The sequence below is a fragment of the Phalacrocorax aristotelis genome, chromosome 9 (assembly GCF_949628215.1).
Source record: "Phalacrocorax aristotelis chromosome 9, bGulAri2.1, whole genome shotgun sequence".
In the NCBI taxonomy this organism is placed as follows: domain Eukaryota; kingdom Metazoa; phylum Chordata; class Aves; order Suliformes; family Phalacrocoracidae; genus Phalacrocorax; species Phalacrocorax aristotelis.
This window is the reverse complement of record NC_134284.1, coordinates 37,447,624-37,474,610: the sequence shown is the minus strand read 5'-3', so window position 1 is coordinate 37,474,610 and position 26,987 is coordinate 37,447,624. Positions and strand designations below refer to the sequence as shown.

The window sequence follows — 26,987 nt, the reverse complement described above, 5'->3', positions numbered from 1 at the left end:
CCGTCAGTCGTGTTCAGCTGGTCAGCGTGTGAATGGCACTTCTCCCCCCACATAGTCCAATTACTACGTGAGTAAAATAAGCTTCTCCTTTTTTATTACATTAAGGAAATGTAAAAATTCAAACTCTCTGCCGAGGAAGCTAAAAAGCAATTCCAATTAGTTACAGACTGTACACTAATAATTTATTGTACAGCCATACTTCAAAAAGATATTTTATCTTAAAATGAATCAAAACTTGCTGGTAATTGGTATCTGAGCACCTTTCTCCCTCCTACAGGAGAAACAGGGCAACGGAAAGGAGGAGCCCGGGCAAGAAAGTGCTGCTTTGTACACCGGGCAGAGGCAGCCGTTGCTGGATCGGTGGCAAGATGAGGGTGGTGTTAAAAGACATAAAAACACTGCAGGTCAGGGTTTCCAAACTGAACTCTTAACATCACAGGAACACCACCTCGGGGGTGGCCAAACCCCCTTGCGTCACGCCAGGGGCGCAGAGGTGTTGAACTAATAAAATCCAGAGTTCATGAAACAGAAAAATAGAAATCATCCTGTCCTTCATCTGATGAATCTGCTGCCTCAGCCACAAAGAGCTTCCCTACAACAGAGGGCTGATTCACGTCTGCAAGGAGAAAAAGAGGGGGGGGTTATTAGTGTGCGTGCCCGAGCTTGAAAAGCAGGTACAGAAGGTCCAACAAGCAAAGACGCTTCTGAGAAACCCTGCAGAAAAATTATTAAACGCTAAGATTGTGGTCGCCCAACAAGCCAGCGGTGACGCGAAAGTGAGTGAAACAAAAAGCACTTACTTTTACCAAAACTGGAGGTGGTTCTGTGTGACACTGGTGTCCCAAGCACGCCTCCAGCCTGACGGAAAGGAGAAAAAGGCTCTGCTCAGCCAGCTGCTCCCCTGCGCGGGGACGGCGCTGAGCCGGGGCCTGGCACAGACTCAGTAGTCATTGCACCGGCATGAAGTTGCCCCCTTGCTATGCTACGTTTTCTCTAAAAATTTAAACTCTTTAACTACCACAAAGGCTTTCACCAAAGTGGAGGCTGGAGCCATTTTTCTACTTCTGGGATCTCAGCTTTTCATGGAAAAGCCAGAAGAATTACAGAATTCAGGATACAGAATTAATAAATACATAAATTCAGGGACTTTCTTGATACAAGGTGAGAATTACTGTTTCCCCCCGTACAGAAGAATGTAACAGGAACTTAATGTACCCAAAGATCCCAGAATTGAAAAGCAGTTAACAAATCCTGGAAGAAAAGCAACGGATTGAATCCCTACAATAAACACTCGTCTAACAAACGGAACCTCTCTGCAAGAGCAGATACCTCAGCCAGAAGCTGGGGCAGGAGGAGGGGAGGGTTCCCGGTCTCCTTCCTGAATATGCAGCAGCAGAGCCACAGAGCTGGCCTGTGACCCCGGCATTCTTTTGCCTGCTGCTTCACAAAGCTTTGCGTCCTCAAGGCAGCGCTAGGCCACGCTCAAGGAAACCAGCATTACCGACTTCTTGACGTTGTCCCAAGTGCCTCTGCTGCCCCGCGTGTTCTTCTGCATCCTGAACACGTGCCTGTCGTAATCATTCCTGTAGATGTAAACAGAGCACGTTATGGTCACTGGTGTGCCGCCCACAGAATCCGCTGGATGCCGTTAAAGGCGTTATACCTACACCTCTAACTCAGAGAGAAAATGAGCATGGCCATTAAAAACAGTTGTTGGTCCATTCAGTATGACAGCAGCTCTGGGAGCATACCCCCACAGAACAGGATCACATGCTAGAACACCCAATACAAGCATCAGACAGCTTCATCACCTTCCCAGACGGTGTGCGTTCTTTGTCCGTTAGGTAAAATGCCAGTTACTCCACAAGTTTCAAGACGATTCCAGTTTCCGTAAAGACTGAAGCAACTGGGTTAACAGGTTTAAGACTCAAAACAAGAAGAGAAACCTCTGCTCAGGGCGAAGCCCAAATCACCACCTTCACTGAGAGTAAAAGGACACGCAACTGGCACCATTCTCGTTGCCCACGCTTCTCTGAGTAGCTCAAAGTGCACGCGCTGTCAAAGGGAAGCGCGTTCTCTACACAAATCCCTCCAGGAGTGCAGGCTTTACCACGCATGCCCTGAGTCTGGAAGTGAACCGCTGTCCCAGCTCCAAGAGTGATCTTTCTCAGAAGACAAGAAACAGTCTTGGGGGCAATGAGAAAGGAAGAGTTTAGCAGAGGGCCGGTGGTACGAGTTCCTACCTGTTGATGGGTACCAGCATACCAGGGCTGATATGCTCACACTGAGGGGTTTTCACCATAGGGAAGACAGCCGAGGAGGGTGTGATGGGGTTGTCCGTAAGTGCAAAGTCGTCATCATCATCTTCATGACTTCCCCGGAACGTTGGCAACTACAAAGCCACATCAGAGCAATCAGTGACCTGCCCTTTCTAACAAAAGTCTGCCGCCAAGGCTTCCCACGACTCTGTCTCAGAGCAGCGATAGGACACAGCCTCTTCACAACCCTGACAACCTTGGCTGTCCCTCCTCCCCAACCAGGGAGTCCCAGACTCCGGCCTCTCCTCGACAGGCAGTCGCTGCATTCCCTCACTCCCTTCAGTTGCGTTTTGACTCCGCTACATCCCTCCTGAGACACAGAAACCAGCTACATGCAGAGCACACAGACCGCAGGTAGACAAGGACGCAACGCAGCAGCCAAGCGATGCCTCTATCCTGCTCTTAATACTCCTGAGGATGCCCAACATTTTGCTGGCCTTTTTTGGCTGCTACTACACATTCAAAAAAACAACTTCTGACTAAAATTACAAGCTCAAAGCTGATCTTTACTATTCAGGAGGAGGATTTCAGGATTACTCAGTGAACATCCAGTCCTTCCATTTTGAAGAGAGAGAACTGGAAGGTTCAGAGAGGAGCAGCGCAGATGATGAAAAGCACAGCAGGGTCGGGGAGAGCTACAGCTGGTGTCAGGGCTGCTCAGGGACCAGGACGGTTGTTCGCTGTCTTTTTCGCGTGAGAAGAGGAGGACAAAGTCAGCAGGTGCAAGTTCAGAACGAATAAAAGATTGTGCTTCTTCACACAGCAAATAATTCAGCTCTGGAACTTAGCACAGGAGATCGCAGCTGTGAAGAGCCTGCGTGGTGGGCTCAAGGAGGGGGCTGGACTAGGTCGTGGAAGGGGAATCCACTCAGGACTCCTCAATATACAGAATTTCTCTCCGGAGCTATACCCCACCATACTCGGGAGAAGGAGGCTGGCTTCTTTTGCACAGCACAAGCTGGGCAGAATGAATTTAAAAAAAAAAAAAAAAAAAAAAAAAAGGAAAAAAAGAACCCTTTCAAATCTCTGGCTGAAACTCTATTCTACCAAAGGACGAGTCTCCTGGAGAATCCCCTGCAAAACCAGGGTGCCCTGGACACAGGTGCATCGATTCTTTCCCAGGCAATCCGCTCGTGCTGGTCACGGGCATTTCTCCATCGCACGCTGCGGTTTATAGAAAGCAATGAAGCGACCACCGCTGAAATTCTGACTTTCCAGCGGGCCATGGCATTACTTCCGCACACGTCCAGAATAAGAAACGCACTGCTGCTACCAAGAAAACCCACAGAATGAGCGTCTCGAGATGTACAGGTGTGGTTTGGAGTCCCTGCTGGAACTGAGGCACTAGTTTCGATAGACAGAGCTTGTTTGGTCAAGTAACAGCAAAAAGAAAGATGTGTTATGAAAATACTTCAAAAATTCCCTACAGTGGGGAAAAAATAAATTATTCTCTTGATAAATGAGTGGCTTTCTCCCCACAAATGAAAACAGAGCCTTAACTAACACCTGGAGCGCATCATCACACCTCACGGCAGCTAAGCAGAGGTTGACGACAGAGCTGAGGTGCCACTCTCTGGCTCTGGTGCCGCGTCTGCCGGCTGCGTTTGGGGCTGCCTGTGGCGTGGGAGGGGAGGGCGCTCCTGTTGCTGTGGATGGCGAGCCCAGCCTGGGAGAGGGGCGGCCCTCGGGCCCCAACAGGCAGCAAAGAGCCGAGCATGAGTGAACAACAGGCGAGGGCCAGGGCGAGAGGGAAACGGCACCCCCAAAGAGAAACCACCTGCAGGCAGCGGGGAGGGGTAAGTGGTTTTACATGTGAGATGTGCTGAGAGGAAAGAGAGGAAAAAGTCCTGTTAAGCATCAGCGTGACTTTGGAAAGGACGCGGTTGCACGGCCCAAGGGTCCGACAGTCGGCCCCAGGACAGGGGCATCGCTGCGCAACCCGCGCTTCCCAGCGGCAGGAGGGACGCCCCGACCGCCGGCTGGCATCGCGCACCCGTGCAGCCGTAACGCTTGCCTGCGGAAGCCACGTTCCACACGTCCTCGCTGCCGGCAATCGAAGTATTGTGATAACAGAGCCAGGAAATAAGCCTCTTCCCCCAGATCCGCACGGTTTTGTTGATGGAACCGAACTAGCAGGCTTGTAACACACCCTTGAAGTACCAACCAGAAAAGCTTACGCATACAGACACTATGTTCCCAGACTTACCTTCACTCTTCTGTGCTGAAAGGGCGTCGCAGTGAAAATATCGTCGTGGTTGTCCTTCGGCAAATGGTCCAGGAAATCTCTCATCTGCTGCTTTCTTTTGAAGGTTCCCACTTTGGCAGTTATCATAACCGGCTCTTTTGTATCTACGTGAATTAAAATATTAAAATATTAATTGTTCTAAGACATTAGTTACATAGCACGGGTTGAGAATTCGCTAACTACAGTGAATGCCCTGACACAGTTCAGCCTCTCCTTTGCAGAAGTGTCTTATAGTTTGTGACCCTTTGAGCTCTTATACAACTTAGGCTTTCAAAAATAATTTCTCTGCTACATCCCAGCTGGAACCTTGCTCTAGAGCCTTACATACCCATCGCAGCGTGTCCTGGTTCCGGCTGGGACACTGGCTGGAGGTGACACGTGCTGGAGAAGCCCCACTGTATAACAAACTGCCAGAAGATGAAAAGCAGTATGTTCCCTGATGGGTCCTGTCGCCTTGTGGGAAAGCACCGGAGACGGAAGGCTGCTGTATGGAGTCCTACACGACAAGTAGCAGAACTTGCTGGAGGAGAAGGTGAATGGAGCCACTTTGCAGAGGTAAAGGCCATCCAGCTGGCCTTAGACATCGCTGAACGGGAAAAGTGGCCAGTGCTCTATCTCTCTACTGACTCCTGGATGGTGGCAAATGCCCTGTGGGGCTGGCTGCAGCAGTGGAAGCAGAACTGGCAGCGCAGAGGCAAACCCATCTGGGCTGCCGCACTGGGGCAAGGTATTGCTGCCCAGGAAGAGAACCTGGTTGTAAAGGTACGGCATGTGGATGCTCACGTCCCCAAGAGTCGGGCCACTGAAGAGCATCGAAACAACCAGCAGGTGGATCAGGCTGCCAAGATTGAAGTGGCTGAGGTGGATCTGGACTGGCAGCAAAAGGGTGAACTATTTCTAGCTCGGTGGGCCCATGACACCTCAGGCCATCAAGGGAGAGATGCAACATACAGGTGGGCTCGTGATCGAGGGGTGGACTTGACCACGGATGTTATTGCACAGGTTATCCACGAATGTGACACGTGCGCTGCAACCAAGCAAGCGAAGCGGGTAAAGCCTCTGTGGTGTGGGGGACGATGGCTGAAATACAAATATGGGGAGGCCTGGCACATTGACTATATCACACTCCCACAAACCCACCAAGGCAGGCGCCAAGTCTATATATACAGACAGGGAAGTGGTGGTGATTGATTGGAATGGACAGGAAAGGGTAGGACCTGGGCATGACATAAGTGGCATAGAATAAGGGGTGGACCTTTTCCCATCACCAAGGAATAAGAGAAAAAACCCCTTCCCTGTGCGGGTGCCAGAGCAGGGGCACAGGCTGCCCAGAGAGGCTGTGGGGTCCCTTCCCTGGAGACATTCACCCCCCGACTGGATGCGGCCCTGTGCCCCTGCTCTGGGGGTGCCTGCTCACGCAGGGGGTGGGACGGGATGAGCTCCAGAGGGCCCTTCCAACCCCCGCCAGTTTGGGATTCTGTGAGACCTACGGAGATCATCCAGTCTGTTCTATGGTACGGCGGTGACCAAACCAGGGCCAAACATTCCCGCCTGAAGTTCAGGAACTAGCAGTAACCTGGATCGCCTCACTTGGACAGAAAAACTGATTTTAATGCTTTCAATACATAGAGATGGATGCACAGCTTTTACCGCCGAGAGACATCACCAGTCGCCTCTGCTCACAGTTGTGTACCACTTACAGCGTGCGCGTCCCACGGCCATGCGATGGCACGTCTGGGCCAGCCAGGAGCCGCGACCAAGCAGCACTCCTTTCAGCGCTTGCTGAGTCACTGTAACCTTCCCTGTGTTAAATAACTGACCGAGCACCTCATGCCTTTCATTCAGGGCGCACTTGCTATCCGTAAACAGGAGTCACTGACCTCAGAACGGGACAGAACGCAGCAACAGCCGCGTCGGTGCCAACACCAGAGAACATAACCTCGCTGCTCTCACCCCACGCTGCCCCCAGTGAGTACAGGCACCCCGTTATCCTTTTTGGATCAAGAGCTCTACAAGTCGCCCATTATCTGTGAGGCTCCAAGAGCTATCCTTCCTTTTCTTGTTACTTCAGTCATTTATGACATCCTCCAAGCTCTGCAAGCAAACTCTGTACCACAGAAGACCTCCTTCACTGCTGGACGCTGATGTGTGTTTATGTCTGTATCTCCCATCACATAATAAATACTGAATTTAAAATCAGTTGAAGACAACGATATACCCAGAACCAAGATGTCGGTACCTTTCTGTTCTGGTTTTCCTGACGCGCTGCTCTTCTTGGCATGCGTTCCGGAACCTTTCGACTGTTGTTCTTCTACGTACTTCTGCTGGCATTCTTCAGCCGAGCGAGAGCCCACCGCCATGGCTACCTCCACCCAGAAGCCGTTCCTGTGCTTTGGAAACGAAGCAATGGCCCTGCCGAGAAAACAAAGCCACAGCCTTCGTCACGCAGAGGAACCTGCGCTGCCACATACAACGCCCCGGGAGCGGCCGCCCCTCCCAGACAGGGTGCTGCGCGTTGGACACAGAGAACCTTGTCTCTGGTGTCTTGTCCAGACACTTTAAAACATGCAAAAATTTATTTGAACAATTTAAGATAACAGCTCCGTTACAAGACAAGCTTCTTATTTGCAGCAGGTTTCCCCCCCCAGACACGAGCTCACACCTTCTTGACTTTTCAGGTTTCTAACCTAGAAGAAACAAAACCAAACATGGTCATTTTATTACTTAATGTATATATTAAATACTGCCCAGTAGCTTACATAATTGGACAACGCATTAATTAAACATTCTCGCAGTTAATCTCCCCTTTACGAGGCTTAAATGTGGCATGCTGATGTATTTAACGTTTTATTCCATTAGGGGAGTCTATGCTACCTCTGATTTACCATCTAAATCACAAATATAAATACTTTTAACCATATTATTTACCTACTTGTGCTTTTCAGTTTGGCTCATAGGAATGTTTATCACTTTTAACAAGATCAGGTGCGCGTTTCTGAAAACCAGGGAGAGGAACAGATTCACAGAATTTTGCCTAATATCTGTGTTCTTCTGGCTTTATGCTGGTGGCAGTGGTAGGGGCCGCCGTAGGCTCACACACCTACAGTTATGTTAGAAAATACTCAGTTGCCTCTTTTCTTCCACCATTTTTTAATTTGCTAACGGTATTTATTTTTGAAGATGAAATGTAAACGTGAAGGAAGCCTTTAAAATAACATGAAAGAGACTGAATCTGAAAAACCCAAATCCCGGCCACCCAAACCCTCTGGCATATCGTGCCTCCCCATGGCCGAGGGAATCTTTGCCCTGTGAAGACGGGGCAACCACTTGCCTGTGGAGCTTCTGTAATTCCTTTTCAGACCAACTGTCAGCTGCCCTTGGAAAAAGTTCTAGAGATTTCTGCACCTTTCCCCTCTCAGGTTCTCTTGATTTTGGTGCTGAAACCTTGGCAGTACCAGAAACTTTAGAATTTGTTTTTTTATTAGATACTTTTGAATTCTTTTCTTTTACTTGAAAATCCTCTTCACTGCTTTCCGTCTCAGTGTCAGATTCAAACAAATACCGTGGAGGGTTGATTCTGCTTCTCATCCTCATTGTCCTCTCAGGCAGGTGGGTCATATTAGATTCACTGGAAGCCTTTTTCCCTTTAAGTAAATCAGAACCATTAACAGATCCGGACACACTTTGCCTCAAGGGCACGTTACGGGAGGCACTAGAGTGTTGCACTGTCCTTTGTTCACACGACACCTTGTTTGCATCATCCTGTGAACTTTTACCGTTAGAGTAAGATTTAGAGTTCTGAGTCTCTCTTCTAAATAAAGGTTCATTTCTCCTTTTGATAGACAGCGGGATATCTTCACTGGATTCCTCGTCCTCATCTTTGCTTGACGATTCTTCTGTTAAATGCTTGTGTTGGAGAAGGTGCTTGGCTGACCTTAACGAGTACTTGTAAGACGGCTGATGCGCCGTCTGCTCTCCATGTTCTGTTCCTCTCTTTTCTTTTGTTGTTCCAGGGATTCTGCTATTATAGTTATTTTTGTTTAGTACGTGAGTATTTAAGGGAGTCAGCTTAACAGAAAGCTGAGTTTTAATTGCTCTATTGACTGCATGATCGCTTTCACTGTCATCTGAAGCTGAGCGCTGGGCCTCCTTGCCTCCAGCGGACTTCGTTTCTTTTTTGGAACTGACTTCTTTTTCAGTGCTTCTCCCTGAAAGAGATGATGTCGGTACCATGTCACACATCGTAGGTAAATCATCACTGTGTTCTCAGACAAGCAAAGACCAGCCTGCTGCGGGACACAGTGCGTCCCACACTGGTTATGACCCAAGAACTCTTTTCTGTTGCAGAGACTGGAGGAAGAGAGGAGCAGCACACCTCCAGCCTGCAGCTCCCTGTGTTCTGCAGAAGCCTCTCGCCGCATTCACAGAAATCTAGAGCTCTTCTGGCCAAGGAGATATTCTGCTGAACGGTCACGTTGGGATAGAAAAATAAATTAAACACCACTTCCCTCCGAGACACAGCAAAACGTCACCTCAGAGAGAAACTGGTGATGCTGGGAGCGTTTCATCATGATCTGTACTGCCCGCCCCTTCCCCGTTTAAGAGGCCAGTAGCACAGGTTACCTGCAACCCATTTCCAAAGATTTACCTCACAGATAACTATAAACGCATTTCTGCTGTTGAGGGATGTCCGTAACTTTTTACCAGACGTAACTGAGTACAAACAGCACCTAGTGAAGCTCCCTGGGATCACTACACCTCCTTCCCCAGACGTGTATCTCGGAGGGGTTAAGGCCTTCTGCCCTCACACATACGCTCCTATGTATTTGGGGTTAATTCTTCAGGAAGAAGAGGCTACACGACGCAGACATGACAGCCGGTCCCAGCAGGCAGGCCGTGCCTCCGCGTGGCAGGCAAGAAGCAGAGAAAATCCATTTACGTGTGACTCTCACAGAGAGGACATAGCATGAAACGGTTGAGAGCACCGAGTCCAGCCCGAGCAAGCGACCCCCGGCTCCCAGGGAGTGCAGCCAGCAGCGGGGAGGGCCCCTCGCGTACGGAGCGCCCTGCTCCTGCCCCATTCACCCCCGGGACAGACAGCGACTTAAAGAATTAGGATTATCAAGGCTGCAAAAGGGAATGTGAAATTATTAAGTAGAAAGAGAATGAAATAGTAAGCAGAGAGTGCTGCTAAAATGCTGTGACTGAGACTGAGCAAACACAACATCCCAAAGGCTTTCCTTGTGCTGCAGATACAGCTCTTCTGTGGGAAGCATTGCAGTTGTTTTAAAAGAGACACTTCTGCTGTATATTTTATATCATTTTCAGGGTTCTACTGTGTCCAAAATTTTATTACAGGGTTTAAAACTCTGTTTATAACTTTTTTTCTCCCTGCATAGGCATTTTATCTGATTTAATTCCTCCAGCTTAAAAAGTAAAGCCAGACCGCCAGTTCACTGGACTGGTGAACTCTGCTTCTCTTCAGGCTCTCTCGAGTCACAGGTAAAGGGGGATCCAAAGTACAGGAGCAGAAACTTCAAAAAAAAAAAATCATAACCCTTTCATTTCAATTTCCAGAAAGAAATCTGTGCATTCCTGCTATGGAAGTGATTTAAAAACCTAGTTTATATTCGGAGCTGTAGAACCAGAGAACTAGGCACTGACGCTACTCTGGTAATTCTTCATAGAAGATGCAATTGACCATTAAAAGATTTAAATAATTTCTTTGCATTAACAGGACATCACCATACTGCTCCAGCGCCCAATTCATAATCGACTCGCTCTAGTCAATAACTTCAAAACAAGAGAAAAAAAACCACTTTTTTTTTACCTTTACTTTGACTTTTTGTTGTTTCTTCTGTTGCCTTCACTACTTCCTTCCTTTTTGTCTTCTTAGAGGTAGAAGTGGTCTTTCTTTGGGATTTTTCATTACTAAACATCTTCAAAATAAAACAATTTAATCTAAGCTTCTGCAAGAGATTACATATCAAGCCTAACGATGCCAGCTCTGAAAAAGCCAAATGTTTCCAGGACGGGTGGATTTACAAGTCACCTAACGTTGCCCGGAACCTACCAAATACCGTCTGGTGAACATGGGTGTTCACACAAATGCATGCACTGAAGCAACTCAGCCAGATCCCATTTCAATAGAAATATCCTAAAACACAAGTTAAAATCCTAAAGCCTAGAACTGCTTGAGTTGGTGGCGAATCAGACCTACACTGTCGCTGCTGCAGCCGTGACGCGAGTGCACCCCCACTCTGTAAACTCAGCCAATCTTAGAGAGATTGAAATAAAATGAAAAAGCTCGCAACGACCACAGAGAACGCTGCTTTCCTTCACTTGTTGTCCGAATGTTATCAGAGTTGCTTAGAGCATTGTGATAAATAAGACCAGCACCCCTCAGTCAAAACCAGGGTGACCTGGACAGGTCGGGAGACGAGCAATCAGGAAATATCTGGTCCTACCAAATGCAAAACCCTGCGCAGGGAGGGGAGAACCGAGGCCAGGCTGGATTAACCCAGAAGCTTGCCTGCAGCACCAGCACCCCTCCCGTGATTAAACACTGCAGTGGGGACCCGCCATCACGATACCACAGGAAGCGTTTTACCTAGGAGCCTCTGTGGCCCAAACCAGTACCTGCGTACAACGTCCTGCTTGATGCATTTACCTTCCAAAAAACCCACTTATTTTTCCAGAAGTAATTCCCCATTATCCCCGTTTTACAGACAACAACAATTATCTGATAATACAGAGGTTAAGACTATTTTTTCATTTGTTTTAAAATGTTTTTATAACGTTTCCAAGATTTCCTGCCTCTTCAGGTACTTGTCAGAGCTGGACTCCTCCTGTTAGATACCTAGCCAGGTTTGTTCACTATGGTTAAGATATGGTTAAGTAACAACATGCAAAAGAACCTTACCAAGCTCAAATAATCTATTCCACCTTCTTCTATAGTAACATTTAGATTCTGATCAACGAACTCACGTTGCCCACACCAGAAACTTAACGGCGGTTTAACGCGACGGCCACTACGTGTGTAAACGGTGTTTGAGTCATTCAATATGGAATTGTGCCTCGGTGTCGTATCTACAGGGAAAAAAAACGAGAAATAGTTTTGTCCCAAATACTGTGTTATGGAAAATATAAAACTTACTACAGCGTTATGTTGTCCTTTTAAAAGTGGTCAGGTTAGAAATAAGCATACCTCACCGGGATTGAAGTAATAATCTTCACAAATTATAAAATTTACTGTTGTGAACTTTTTGTTTAGAAGGTTATAATCTTTATAATCCTTATAATCCCAACTGTATCGAGAGAGAAAAATGAAACAGCTTTTACAGCATCTTCCTTTCCCAGGGCTTCCCTCAGGGCAGCCCCATGGCACGTGCTGCTGCAGCTGCCGTACGGCTGCGAACCAGGAATAAAGAAACACGTCGGCGCTCCTGACCGCTGCAGCCTAAGTGACCACAAACAAAACACCTCGCCCAACCTCCTCCATACAACCTGATTAACAAGATACAAACCAGGCACGAGATGTTTTCCCCAGCAAAAGACAGCTCTCAAAAAAGCCCCCAATTTTTGTCCACAGAAAAGGATTACTAAATACTCACAAGTGTTTTCATTATTCTTCGGTAACACTTCGTAGGTGGTGTTTCTGGTTTCAGGTTTCTTCGCCGCTCTTGCTGAGCCTCCTGCATTTTTCAGCACATCCGTACCTGAGACACTCTCTTCATTTTCATCCTCACCACTATTTTGGTTTCGTTCTTTCCTAGTGATTTGGAGTTTAAGAAAAGAAATGATAAACACCTGAAAAAGCCATCCTCTAACACCACATTAACTGAGGTAAACTCGAAGTCGCCTCCTCATCTGGGCGAAAGCCCAAGGGCCCAGGGAGCTGCACTTGTACAGACACCCCGCGAGCCGCTGCGCAGTGAAGCCCTTTGCTGCTTTGCTGGTGTTTGCTCTAAGGCTCCATAAACAAGCGGAATGAAGCCAAACCAGCAGCGTGAGGAAAGGTGAAAGGGTTCCAGAGCAGGGACCAGCATTTGCCTTGAACGCAGTCTTCATGCACACGTCTACAGTCTTTTATACTCCTCTAGTATAACATTCTTAAAAGGCAAAATCTCAATAAATACTTCAAAGAGCATTGCGATGAAACAGAATCTCCAAAGAAATTACCTCCTCCTTTCCTCAAGCAACTCCTCAACATACTCCTTCCACCTTTTGGAAAACCCATATGTAAATCTTTTGATGAAACGGTAGGGAAATCCTGCGTGAAACAGAAGTAGCATTAACAACAGCTGAGCAATACCTTTAACCAGAAAGGATAGAAATAACAGCCAGTACAATCATGCTTTTGTAAGTACCTCAGAAGCTTACTACCTCTTTAAACACTAGAGAGAGATAGGTTTCCCCGGTTTAAGAGAACAGCGTACTGCAGAGAAGTCACCCGGGGGGTTGTTAACGGCAGACAGCAACCCGGAGGCAGCACTGTAGCCTCCTGGGAACCAGGAGTGTAAGCTCTCCCCATTTGTCTTGCGGGGCTGGCAGGTGGCTTCCCTGCAGCGTGCCAGGAGTCAGTCCCTCAGAGAGCTTGAGGCTTTCGGGCTGCGCTTTGGTCTGAGCTGTTTGGGACTTATCAAGGAAACTCCACTTGGAAGGAAACTGTTCAGCCAAGAGCACACAGACCATTCACAGGGCGTAAGCAAAGAACTGCATGAGGATCAGGTGCAGTCAAAGCATTAGCAATGATATTATAGAACTGGAAAGTGCTTCAGGTAGTACAGATACAACAGAATGGCTCTAGCTTTGCCTCCAAAATTGGACAACTATCCTAAAACCAAATACTGACGCAAAGGTATAACATAATCCTTTGTTGCAACAGAGACGGAAAAAAGCATCGCTCGAGCTCCAGCCGTTCTGAGCTAAACACGTGCCATTTCATGCTCCCGGGGACACCGGGCTGTCACGCAGCCCTCACGCGGGCAGGGCCTGACCTGTACGGATGCAGGAGCACAACACTGAGCCACCGCTCGCCTGCTCGCAACGTCTGAAAAATCAGCAGCGTTTAGCCTCTGACACCGAGACCGCTGGGGTCATGGACTGCTGCAAGCAGGGTCTGCAACATGGGATTAGAAACGAGCTTAAATCGCAGCCTATTTATCTGAAATTCTGGGAAGCAGTACCTTTACTGGAAAGCATTCAACAGGCACACAAGTCAAAAAAATAAAAAAATAAAGAAGGAATCACATCCACAAACTATTGATCTTGGGTGCTGACAGGACATTAATGCCAGGCTGCACCCACAGAGTTCCAGTAACTGAGCTCCTACAGGAGGACGGGGAGTCAGCAAGGCGCTCTCTCGTTAGCTTATTTAGCGTACAACCAAAGGCACGTCTAGCCCCAACCAGGGGAGGACACTACCAGCAGAGGCCAAAGCAGAGCGTAGAAGCAAGGCAAGTATACTGGAATATTCCCTCCAAACAACCTCCCAACCTCCACCTGAGAAATCAGCACTGATTTCTATGTATTTAAAAACCCTGAAGAATTTGTCTCCCAGGAAATTGCTCAGGCTCCAATGGAACTCATGTAAAACTTCAGCACCTACGACATCCCCTGCAAGGATTTCCACAAATGAGATGCATGTAGCATGAAAAGCTCTTTATTTCCCCTCCACTAGTTGGGGTTTTTTTATTATTTCCTTTATTCTGTTATTGCAAGAGACAACACACAACTGATCTTTATTGACCATCTCCTTTCCCTTTGTTACTTCATTAACCTCTCCCACCTCCTCCCCAGTCCTGTTTTGCAGGCCAAAAGGTCATTACTTGGTTTGTCCTTTGCCCTAGGAAAGCCTTGTCGTAACTCTAAACGCATCACTCTTCTCCTCACACCTTCCTAATCCTGCATTCTTTCTGAGAGCAGGTGGCTGGGGTTTCCACGGGGAGGAGGAAGGGAAGGTGTGGAGCTGTACTCAGTTGTCACGATGTTGGTGCCTCACACGGGTTTTACAGCCAATAGCGTGGTTTGGTTTTTTTTTTCCCCCATTCATTTTTGATGTTCAAGTTGCTTCACTGCTGGTGAGCGTTAAGCTGGCCTCTGAATGGAGCCACCTATTGAAACCCCCAAACCTTGTTCCTCAGTTTTTATGGTGAACTGAGAGCCTTACAATCATACATCATCCTACACTGTCATACGGGGCTGGACTAGATGATCTTTAAAGGTCCCTCCCAAACCAAACTATGAAGCCATTCTCTGATATATTAACAATATGCTTTCCTCTACCACCACATGCATAGTTTTACATTCATCAAGAGCCAATTTAATCATTTTAATGCCCATTCCGAAGCTCTTCTGACACACTTTGTGGCCAGCACTCACCATCCAGAGCAACTCGGCAACACCAGACTACAGCTGCTGCTACCCAGGTCGTGCTCTTTTCTACAAAGCTGATGAATCTGCTCAACAGCCCACATCATTATGGGATTCTTTTTATTCCTCTCGTTTTCTCTTGTTATTTAAACCCACGGAAGCTCCCCCTCCTCACCAGATAACTACTTTGTGTCCTTACAAATCTTCCCAAGAGCCCTTCTAGAAGGCCAGAGTCTAGGGGCGCCGTCAAAGAAGCCCTACACCATTGGGAGGCATTACTTCACCTACAGCAGCACTGTAGGTGCCTTCCCCCATACCTCGCTATCTGTACATCCGCCAGCCCCACTCGTTATTACAGTTTCTATTGGTTTACCTCGCATGAATGCCAAATTCCTCATTCCTTAATTTCAAGTGACTTGGGAAACAACTTCCTTAAAACCTTTGCGTCAGCCACCTTTCAGGCCCACGGGCATTAAAGCAGGGTTTTTTGCGAGATGTTACATGCTAGTTATTTCATCCTTCAGCTCCTTTGAACAGCTTTAGGAGTAGCATTTCACTGTAGCACATCGCTTCGCTCTTTCTGTCGACTGGACAGGACGTTTTCTGACCATCAGGCAGGGCTGTAGCCAAGGCACCGCAAGTGCCGTGGCATGGCTGGAGGCTGGAATGGGGCGAGTGCCACAGCAGTTGTGCGCAACAGCCCCGCTGCAGGGCTGTTGGGACATCAACCAGACAACACCGTTCCAGGCACAGATCCTGTGCAACTAAGTAGCCTGTACCGTCCCTTGCAGAGTTCCTTCAACGGTGACCGGTGGATAGGTTTGGACACCCCAGAGTCCCAGGCTGCTGACAACCACTTCCGCTGACAAGGCAGGAGTAGGTAAGTGCTTAGCCAGTGCTCTCACTGCAGGGCATTTCACAAATCATTTCAGCGCTCTGAGGAGTCATTTGGAGTATCAGTACACAGTGATCATGTGTTTTCCACAGCCAAGTAGTTCCATACTGGTGCGGCGTCGCTCGCAAACCGATGGTGCCGCTGCCAACAGTCCCGGCTGCCAACAGCGCGGCCTTAGGGCACTCCTCAGGTTAGGCTTTAGGTGCGGTATTTCTTCTGGCTACCTGCACTAGCTTGTCTCTAACTTCTCTTTTGATTCATACATTCATATTGAATCCGCTCAGGGTATTGTCCACACTGACCCCATGATAGTTTTTTGTGTGTTGGGAGGCAAGGAAGGAAGAAGGTTTTGCCCTAAGATCAAAGGAATTGACCCCAGCACAGTCCATTAACTCTTAGGCTTAGGAAACCTCTGTAGTACTTGAGCTGCTCTGCACAGAAGTCTCTTGCTCTCACTTTTCCTTCTCAGAATGTTAAAATAAGAACAAATATAAGTATTCAGCAGAGGAGCTAATAAAAAAATTCAAGTCAGAGCAGCCACATCAGGTATTTATCAAAATGCATCCCAGTACTGCAAATGAGAAGAAAATAATTAAAGCCATAGACCACAAGGTGCCTTGTCCTGGGCCTGAGAGCGCAGAGAATGCGTATACGCTCCTTTAAAAAGGGTGCGATCACGCACACAGTGCACGCCTGTGGTAAGGCAAGCGTTTATCCCACCTATGCCACAGGTGATCTTTATGTTCCTAAAGCTGCCTGTAAGCACAAACGTGGCAGCTCGTTTACTAGTGAACATGACAGAGGATTCACATGAAGCAGAATAAATAAAGCCTAGCCTAACTTCATCTGTGTGTGTAAATTAAGTCTCCTTTTAAATTCCACATGCTTCAAAACAATCTGAGGCAGGAAGTTTTGCTGGATGTGGTATAACATACCACTTAGACACTAAAGATGGTTTCGTTTCCTAAATTATCAAGCACTGACACCGTAACTTGTCTATCTCCAGAAATGCCACGTAGTGTTGCAGAGCTAGTGGTTAATTGCTGAGGAGTCACAGATAGAATGCGAACATCAGAGTAGTTGCAGTAGCGTATAAGCCACCCCTATCCAAATGTCTTAGCACTGTTTAAATGCCAAAACATTGACCCAAATTACACAAAGGCAATCTTAGCAAAAAACAGCGTCTTTAGAAGAACGTGCCCATTAGCCAACTGCATGATCTGAAAGCCCTCTCTGTAACTGCAGCACCCTAAAAATGCCAGCTACAATTAACATTAGAGAGTAATTAGAGATCTGATGCTGGGGTCACTTTCCAGCATGTGCCGAATACCCACCAGGCCCAGTTAGCAGAAGACAAAACGTTTGCTTCAGCAGTATGTTCAACCCTAAATCTAAAGCCCTTCTCAGTTTGTAATGTGACATTAAGAATCATCATCTTACCTTCTTTTCTCATCGAAGCTGAATCTATATTTCCCTGTAGCAAGTAGATACTGCCAGACGAAGTTTTAACTTGGTTGTGTGCTAGGCGCTCCACAATTGCATTACTGTGCCAAGACAGATTTTTCATATCTCTAAGAAAAGACAAGTAACATGAAGAACAAAAATAAAGCGTTGTTTTCACAGAAGAAGTAATTTAAAACTATAACACTGATATTCCATACGAGTCTGACAGCGTCACATATTTTATGAGCGATACATATGCTGGTGGGATGTGCTAGGTTTTCTATTCTTAGCTTGGAAAAGAAACAGTTTTGGCCTTGCCTAATACTTGGACGGAGTCAAAGTGAACATGTCAACTACTGCAAGCGTTAAGTCACAGAACATTAGCTTGACGCCAGGCTGCAGAAGCAAAACGGACTGCAGGGCTCCAGCTCATTATCGCTGTGATACCAGTACGCAAGTTACAAAAGTACCAGTATACAGGTCAAATGTATATTTTCCCCAGGATTATTATATTTATTTCTAACATTCCTATTTAAGGACAAGAACAACTGAAGAAGGAGCCCTAATATGTGCAAAAATTAGAGCTGTTAAGAAATTAAGGGTCTTCTCCATGAGAAATAAAAAACAGACCCAATCATTAAACTAGAAAAATCTATATTTTAGGGTTTGGGGGGAGTTTATTGGGTTGGTTTTGCATTGTGGGGGGTGTTTGTTTTGCTTTTTAAATATACTTTTACAACAGCAACCAACAGATCAAGCTATCGAACATTATTAAGGACTGAAACCCAAGACGGCAGTGAAAGCATTCAACTGTATAACATCACAAAATATTAACAGACGTCAATTCAGAAGGTCTATAAAGCAAATGAAAGATGTCATGCGTGAGCGCCATGTATCAGATACACATCAGCGAAAAGAGAACATGTTGCAGGTAGTGAGGGGTACAACGCAAGAGGCTCGGTTGCTTCCACACAGCCATGAAAATGTCAATCCCTGCTACAAATCCTCGTACGGAACACGCGGCCTCCTGACACCTCTCGGTAAGCACGCTGAGTTACCGCCCTTCGCAGCGCTGCTGCTCTCGAGTGAGGTTCTGAGTTTTCAGTAGGTAACTACGTGTTAGGTAGCTACTAACTACAGAAAGAGTAGAATACCATTCTCCAAGGGTATACTCTCACAACATCTTTAACAACTTCATTGCACGCTAAATCTCTCCTTTGTTCTGACACCTGTTTTACTCATCTTACAGCTATTTGAACACAACCTGACCAAAAACATAGCAAAAAAAAATAATCCACGGAGCCAGTATGCAGGTGGATCAGCTGCTGCCATGGTTCACCCCAGAGCTGTAGGAGCAATAGTTCCATCACAGATTGTATGGCAGGAACACGTGGCTGATGGCAGTCTGCACCAAGTTTGACTTAATACAGCCACAAACGAGAATTTTTGTGGAAATGAAGTAGATGCCCCTAAGACCCCTAGTCAGTACCAGCTTGGGAGATCAACTAGACAAATACATCTGTCTTTATTCCTCTTAAGCTCTTTCATCGACTTGGAAATAATTATTTAACCAGCATCTTCCTGTATGTAGGCACTCTGCCTCTTGCACACATGAAGGAATTCACCCCTTCCTCGCTAAAGAAGTTTAAACGACAGCGTCGCTTCATATTTACCAAAGGCTATGGGTGAGTTCCACGAAGGTGCAGCTCCCATGGCCACCTGAGCCAACCTAAGCCGGGACAGCCACGGTTCCTTCTCCCCCACTGCTCCTCAGCCTCCAGCCGTGCAGCCCCTCATCCCCCCGTGCACCAGCTCTGCCGTTCTGCAGGCGCTGAGGCAAATGGGCTATAAGACAGACAACTACGTTTAAAGACATGGTAAGATTTGCAAGCACTGTCACAAGGGTTAGGATGGAAGCAAAGGGCCGCATTCCCTGTGGCTGGGGAGGGAAGCGGCAGAAGCGTGTGGAACTGGTTTCAGCAGTTACCAAGATGTTCCAGGAATACAAGTCTCAAAGCTACAGCTCTTCAGCCAGGCGAAGGCGGCATAGCCTTTCCAGCTCAGATGCTGAAAGCCCACCACCACGTTTTACATTGCATTTAAATCAGAAAGCTTTTTCTTACTTCCGTTTTCCTTCAACACATATTGCAGTGTTACCATCCATGACTTTAATTCTCCAACTGGTTAGGCAGACATTTTTCTGTTACAAAAAAAAAAAAAAAGAGGAAAAAGAAGGCATTTTTAAATTAGACTAGATTAGACTAAGCTATGCAACATCACCAAGGCATTAGCAAAATAGAAATTAACTCCTGTGTAACTTGAGAAGATATTTAGGCACCACCCTTCCAGACCAGAAAAACTGAAAACCACCATGACACGCAGAAATGCTGAAGCATAATCAAGCTGGAGTCTAATGCACAAGTGAAGACAGGAATTTAAATTATAGAAGCTTTTGGGTAATTTAATATTGACTTTCAGAAGGCAAAATCATTGGCCAAGACCTCTAGCAAACCCAAAAACTCAGCACAAACAATACCAACACAAGGCCATACCTCTTACACTTAAAAAATTATCCATGAAAATATAAAGCTGTATTTATTAGCTATGTTATTCCTAAAATTTAGACAGTGTTAAAATGGCTGTATCTGATATTGCAAACTACTGACACACAGAGCTGCAGTACCTTCGTTTGCATTAAGTAGCCAGCAAGCCAGTCGCACTCGAGTTGCAGTTTGGAAAACTGTGTGTCAAACAATTTGTTTTTAAAAAAAGCTTCACTGAAAACCATTTTTTAACACCTGAAACTATCACTATTCCTCCCACAACTTCAGTTAATAAACTCCAGATCTTTTCTTTAATGATGTTCGCCTTTTGACCATCAGTCTGGACCTCACTAAAGATCTTACCAATGATTTAACCCCGCCTGAGGAGAGGTACCCGACACATACAGCCAGCACCTACTCAATGCTTGGATCTGTAGCATCCAATAACACCTCCTCTTTCAGTATCTTATACTCAGCTACAAAACTTTAGTACTAATGGGTCTCTGTTCCTTATCTGACTCCAAACTTAGTGTAAAGGTAACTTCTTTTTAATACAGGAAAAGATATCAAACATGCTTGACAATGGTGAGGGAGAACGAAAAAATTAACTTGCAGGGAACTGCAATCCCATGGGTTTCTCCAGGCAACAAAGGAAGCTCGGCCCTTGGGAAGGTACGCTCCCACCGGTTTCCTGGGCTAATCACTGAGGAACGTGGCATGCTTCAAAACACACCGCTTCCCTCGAGATTTATTCAGAAAGTTGTAAATACTAACAAGCATCTCTTGAATGCAAAATAAGCCCTGCAGACTAGCCTCTTAGAAGAGTCTGGTCCCACTTAATTGAACAGAAGCGTGGATATTCTGTAGGAAAGCCAAGACTTTGACCTCACTACCAGCTGTACAGATTCAGTTAACTTTAGAACCACCCCTAGCCTCCAGCTGGGAAAGATCTCTCCTCTTTGGCTTTGTGCAGACAGCCAAGAGCTGGACCGGCCAGGGATTTGTTTCATGTCCATCACATCAACACATGGCAATTAACGTATTAAAGAGATGGCGCAGGAGGCTCCTTCCGGTAGAGAACTCTTTCGGCCCATCCTGTGGCTTGTGAATACCAAGCCTAAAGGGCCTTTTATAAAAAAAAAAACCCACCAGAAAAAAAACCCCTGAATATTGTCATTTTGGAGTACAGGAAAAAAAGAAATCCTTTTGATGGGAAAGCATTTACCAGTAAGATCTAATCAATAATACTCTCTTCCGAGCACTCTTTTTTTTTTTTTTTTGACAAGAAAAAACCCAAATAAATCACAGCTACGAGCTACAAGCAGCCCACAGGAATACATCAGTTGCCCTAAAGTATTAAGTTCTCCTACCTCTTTGCCTGCTTCACCAGCAACATGATCTGTAGGAGGGTTATCCACAGGGACCTTAGAGCCTTCTTTCGGCTTTCCCTTCCTTGGGATGTGGACTTTGGGAGAAGAGAGCATAATACTACAGAAGCACTGTGAGGGCTTTTGAGGATTAGTCTCCAGATTCTTTTCTACTCCTTGAGCAGCTTGCTTATGACTTGGCTGCAACTCTCTTCTGTCGTGATGAAGTTCAGTACGTTTTGCTTCTCCATTTCCCCACCTTTCTTCTAACTGAGCCCCATTTTTAGAAGGGGCGCAGTTTACATTCACAGAACTAGTCACTGTAACTTGAGACAATTCATCATCAGCATCCATTGATTCCACAAGGAAACTATCCTCATCACCCTTCTCCGCAGTCACGTACTCTGTAGGATTGTTCCCGGGCCGCTCCGGAAAAGCGGATCGGACTAATGGCTTTTCTATAGTTGTGGATGGAGGAATGTTCTGCTTGACGGGGTTTGAAGATGTGGAACCTGTCCGTTTAAAAAAACAAAAAAGAAATACAAAGAAATTAGTGATATTTGAGAGCTAATAAAAAAACGTTCATAAAGTTAGCTCCATTTTTAATAAGAGGGATTGTACTGATTAGCATTAAACAATTGTGAAAGCACTGCCTGTTTCAATCGTTGAGCTAACAGCAGGCCACTCCATTTGTTCGGACTAGCTTTTCCTCACCACCCAATCAATACCCCCCGCTATTAAAGACTTACAGATATCTCACTTTCCCCCAAAACCAAGCTAATGCACACTATACCTAGGAATAGAATATCTTTTCCTATCTTTTCTTTAATGAATCCTCCTTGCAGAGCAAAAAAACAAAATCTGTTTTCACAAAAACCAACATCTCAAATGTTTCCATCTTTCCAGACTTCAAGACCTGGATTTCTAGCAATGCTGCTGCTATGCTGGGAGCTGCAAGCATCGGAGTTTGATTTTTCAGATAAATTAAGTTCAGTTTTGGAGTTGAACACTGCTAAGACTTTGGCGCTCATTTTCTTCATCTGTATTTTCAAAACTGAATTACAGGGCAGAAGCCTATACAGTGTTGCTATTAAATAACAATATGGGGAAAAAAAACAAATACAAGAGAGCTGCTCACTAAACCAACCCTTTTCTCTTTATGTATAAAAACTAATCGGGGGAGGGGGCAGCCAGCAAATAAAAGGTTTAGGATTTTTCCACAAAGTTTCACATTCAAAAGGGAAAGCATTACACCTAGTCTCCAAACAACTCTTAACCGCAGCAGGAGCCCAAAGGTAGATGGCTTTCACTGCCAGAGGAGATAGTGCCTCAAACAGATTAACATCGTCAGCTTCAAGGTTGGAAGCCCACAGCCCTAAACCATAGTTAAACCAAGCCTAATGCCACCCCTGGGTTTGAAAAGGCAGATTTGCAGGTTTCCTCCTCCCTTTTCCACTGGGCGCAGACCACGATGAAGAACAATGATGTTCTGCCAAAGCACACGAGAGAACAGAAACCCTGAAGTCAACGAAGTTTTTGAAGTGTTTTCAAGAGCAACACACCAAGTACCTTTTTGCTGCTGCAGTTTCTGCTTTACACGCAAGAAGAAACTGTGAGGGGATTCCAATATCAGAGGATCTATGGCTAGTGCTTTTGTGGTTCGGTTCTCAGGAACCCAAGTGCAAAGAACTTCTGGAAAATAATAATACAAAAAAATATTTTAATTTGGGGGATGAAAAACGTACTCCACTATACAACAGTATATTTTCTTTTCTCTCCCAAGGTGGATGGCAGTACGACCCTTCCCTTGCCATCGGGGGTTACAGCTGCTGCATGTGAGAAACACCCTCAGGTATGCATAGGCATGTCTGGATGTAACCCAACCCACAGGAATCAACAGGGGTTTGGAGGTGCCTACACATGGGGTGTGTTTCATAGCATTAAGGTCTAACAAGGAGCACCAATACTAACACCTTTTGATATTTGACCAAAAGTCATTATCTGTTTGTGATGTGATGATGCGAGGGCAAAATATACCTTTGGAAACGTGTTGTTAAAAAGGAAATAAAACTTTCAGATCTTTCACTTCTATAAAAAGTCATAGAGTCACAGAACACTGTGGGTGGGAAGGGACCTTTAGAGGCCATCTAGTCCAACCCCCTGCCATGAGCAGGGACATCTTCAGCTAGAGCAGGTCGCTCAGAGCCCCGTCCTGCCGGGCCTGGCATGTTCCCATGGATGGGGCATCGGCCACGTCTCTGGGCAACCTGGGGCAGGGTTTCATCACCATCAGTGTAAAATGTTTCTTCCTTAGATCTAGCCTGAGTGTCCCCTCTTTTAGTTTAAAACCATTACACCTTTTCCTATTGCTACGGGATCTGCCAAAAAACATGTCCCCGTCTCTGATGAGGAAAGGCTGAGACACCTGGGTCTGTTCAGCCTGGAGAAGAGAAGGCTGAGGGGGATCCCATCAGTGCTTATAAATACCTGAGGGGTGGGTGTCAGGGGGATGGGGCCGGGCTCTTTTCAGCGGTGCCCAACGCCAGGCCAAGGGGCAACGGGCACAAGCTGGAACACGGGAAGTTCCCCCTGAACATGAGGACAAACCCCTTCCCTGTGCGGGTGCCAGAGCAGGGGCACAGGCTGCTCAGAGAGGCTGTGGGGTCCCTTCCCTGGAGACATTCACCCCCCGCCTGGACGCGGCCCTGTGCCCCTGCTCTGGGTGTGCCTGCTCACGCAGGGGGTGGGACGGGGTGAGCTCCAGGGGTCCCTTCCGACACCCACCAGTCGGGGAATCTTATCAGCCCCCTTTAAGTACTAAAAGGCCGCAATAAGGTCTCCCCGCAGCCTTCTCTTCCCCGGGCTGAACAACCCCAGCTCTCCCAGCCTGGCCTCACAGCAGAGGGGCTCCAGCCCTCAGAACATTTCTGTGCCCCCTCTGGCCCCGCTCCAACAGCCCCGTGTCTGTCCCGTGCTGAGGAGCCCCGAGCCGGACGCAGCGCTGCAGGGGGGTCTCCCCAGAGCGGAGCAGAGGGGCAGGACCCCCTCCCTCGCCCTGCTGCCTGCGCTGCTGGGGATGCAGCCCAGGGGATGGTTGGCTTTCTGGGCTGCGAGCGCACATTGTTGGCTGATGTCCAGTTTTTCATCCCCCAGCACCCCCAAGTCCTTCTCCGCAGGGCTGCTCTCCATCCCTCAGCCTGTGTTAATACCAGGGATTGCCCCGGTGCAGGGTCTTGCACTTGGCCTTGTTGAACCTCATAAGGCTCTCCCAGGCCCACCTCTCCAGCTTGTCCAGGTCTCTCTGGATGACATCCCATCCTTCTGGTGTGTCAACTGCACTGCTCAGCTTGGTGTCATCTGCAAACATGCTGAGGGTGCACTCGATCCCACTGTCATTGATGAAGATATTAAACAGCACTGGTCCCAGTACGGACCCCTGAGGGACACCACTTGTCACTGGTCTCCATTGGGATGTCGAGCCATTGGCCACAACCCTCTGGATGTGACCATCCAGCCAGTTCCTCATCCACTGAACAGTCCACCCATCAAATCCATATCTCCCCAGTTTAGAGAGAGGGATGCTGTGGGGGACAGTGTAGAAGGCCTTACAGAAGTCCAGGCAGATGACATCCACAGCTCTTCCCTTGTCCACTCATGCAGTCACCCCACCACAGAAGGCCACTAGGTTGGTCAGGCAGGACTTGCCCTTGGTGAAGTCATGCTGGCTGCCTCAGATCACCTCCCTGTCTTCCTTGTGCCTTAGCATAGCTTCTAGGGGGATCTGTTCCATGATCTCCCCAAGCACAGAGGTGAGGCTGACAGGCCGGTTGTTCCCCAGGTCTTCCTTGCCACCCTTTTTAAAAATGGGCACAATGTTTCCCTTATTCCAGTCACCACGATGACTGTTGAATCTCATTTTCATTGTATCCAACAGAAATACTAAGAGTAAAAAGTGGTTTTATGTTGCAGCAAGAAGATTTAGGAAGACTTTTTCATATCTAACCGTAAAATGAGTGCCCTGCCACCTCTGTAACTGCAAGTTCCTTTGAGAACAACTCGATATCCCCTCCAGTGAGAACAGCATACAGCTGCCCATGCTAACGGCCAGGTAAGACAGGCTGAGCACTTAGCCTAGTTGTCTGCAATTACGTCTTAAAATGAACAGACAAACCAGGTAGGTCTTAACCCCTACCCAGAACTCAATAAAAGGTTAGTACAGGAGATTCCTAAGTATTTTACTTCACAGGAATACACGTAGCAACGAAGCCTAACCCTTCTGATAAAGCAGCCAATACCTCAGGGGGTGTCCCTCTCCAGGTGATCACAGCATGAGAATGACAGGGCACCACTGCGGGACACCTTCCCCTCTAAAACACCTCTGTTAACCTTTATGGACACACAGCTCTGGGACACGAGTCACAGGGAAGGCCATTCCCACTCGCCCACAGCACCTTTGCAGGAGGGAACGCAGTCACCTTACACCAACCAGTCAAACAGAGAAGATGGTCTGGAAAAGCCGCAGACCAGGCTGCCCAGGGAAGCGCCCCGGGGTCTCAAAACCCAAACAATTCTTCCACCACCCTTTCTGTACTGACTGTAGGGAACAGTTGAAGTAACTGGTTGTTTTGATTTTTTTCACCTTTAAAATGTAACTCTCTTGAAAATATTTTTCAGGATGTCGTAAAGGGTCAATCCCATTGGCAGACAGAACAGAGGGAGTCGTTAAAGCCAGCCTGAGCAAGAAAGGGAGAAAATACCGCGGGAGAGAGTCCTCCAAGTTAAAGAGCCGGTGAGAGACATCAGCTACGGTACAGACACATTTTAGCATTAAAACACCCCCTCCAACCAACCTTTAAAATAGAAGAAAATAAAAATCCTCAACATCTGAGGGAAAATCAGTCCTGGCACCAATGTTTTTCTACACCTATGAACAGATATTGACTGCTTTTTCCAGGCCCTGGAGGAGTCATAAGCAAGAGGCACAAGGGAGCCGGTCGGAGATCAGTGTTAGACAGGAGACAGGTTTCTGGGTGAATCACAGATCATTAAAGTTGGAAAAAACCTCTAAGACCATCAAACCGAACCCCCAACCCAACACCCCCGTGCCTCCTAAACCACGTCCCCAGGTGCCACGTCTATAAAATTACAGAGTCATTAATGTTGGAAAAGACCCCTCGGAAGCGGCGGGACAAACCTTTTCCTGGCTGGGTGCCCCTGTCGGGCACCGGCCCGGCCCCGGCCGTGCGGGCTCTCTCCTGCGCCGGCTGCGGCCGCAGCGCGGGGAGCCCGGGGTTGGGCGTCAGGATCAGGTCGCTGTCGCAGCTCGGCGCCGGCGCTTCCCCCGCGGGCGGCCCGGGGCCCTGCTTCTGCCGCGCGGCCCGGGCCTTCATCCGCTGGAAGATCTTGGCCGGGGACTCGCGGGCGGGGGGCTCGCACGCCTGCCGCTTCAGCCGCCGCTCGGGGGCGGGCCCGGTGCAGCCCTCGCCGGCGTCCCACGGCTCCTTGTCGCGCTCCCGCCCCCCGGGGCGTCCCACACCGGGGCCCACCGGCCGCCCGAGGAGCTCCCTCAGCGGGGTCAGCTCGCCGGCGGGCAGGCTGCTGAGGGGCACCGACCGCAGGAGCAGCTCCCCGCAGCAGCGGCGGGTGGGCGTCTCCATCATCCCGCCGCGGCACCCGGCCCCTCACGCCAGTCAGTCAGCCAGCCAGCCAGCCAGCCGGTCGGTCGGTCCCGTCGCCCCCTCAGAGGCGGCCGCCCGACCCCGCGCGCGCGCGCGGCTCAGCCCGCCACAGCTGTTACAGAAT

At 47.7% G+C, this 26,987-nt stretch overlaps 1 protein-coding gene across 1 annotated transcript; it reads right to left on the bottom strand.

Moving 5' to 3' along the window:
• Positions 1 to 72: 72 nt before the first annotated feature.
• Positions 73 to 26,972, bottom strand: MIS18BP1 (MIS18 binding protein 1). The gene is made up of 16 exons (XM_075104403.1): positions 26,380 to 26,972; positions 22,755 to 22,877; positions 21,189 to 21,697; positions 19,399 to 19,475; positions 17,273 to 17,403; positions 12,745 to 12,835; positions 12,177 to 12,334; positions 11,486 to 11,652; positions 10,394 to 10,502; positions 7,895 to 8,771; positions 6,803 to 6,975; positions 4,525 to 4,667; positions 2,244 to 2,392; positions 1,502 to 1,583; positions 801 to 858; positions 73 to 616 (listed from the first exon to the last, which is right to left on the bottom strand). Exons 1-16 carry the CDS (start codon positions 26,843 to 26,845, stop codon positions 519 to 521), a joined length of 3,411 nt encoding a protein of 1,136 aa, XP_074960504.1. The 5' UTR covers positions 26,846 to 26,972; the 3' UTR covers positions 73 to 518.
• Positions 26,973 to 26,987: the final 15 nt, after the last annotated feature.

Excerpts from the sequence above, each read along its gene's own strand:
- MIS18BP1 (XM_075104403.1), bottom strand. The coding sequence starts at position 26,845 with ATGATGGAGACGCCCACCCGCCGCTGCTGCGGGGAGCTGCTCCTGCGG. Across the intron at positions 4,668-6,802 it reads AGGAAAACCAGAACAGAAAG|ATACAAAAGAGCCGGTTATG; the intron begins GTACCGACATCT and ends TAATTCACGTAG. Across the intron at positions 617-800 it reads CACCTCCAGTTTTGGTAAAA|ACGTGAATCAGCCCTCTGTT; the intron begins GTAAGTGCTTTT and ends TTCTCCTTGCAG.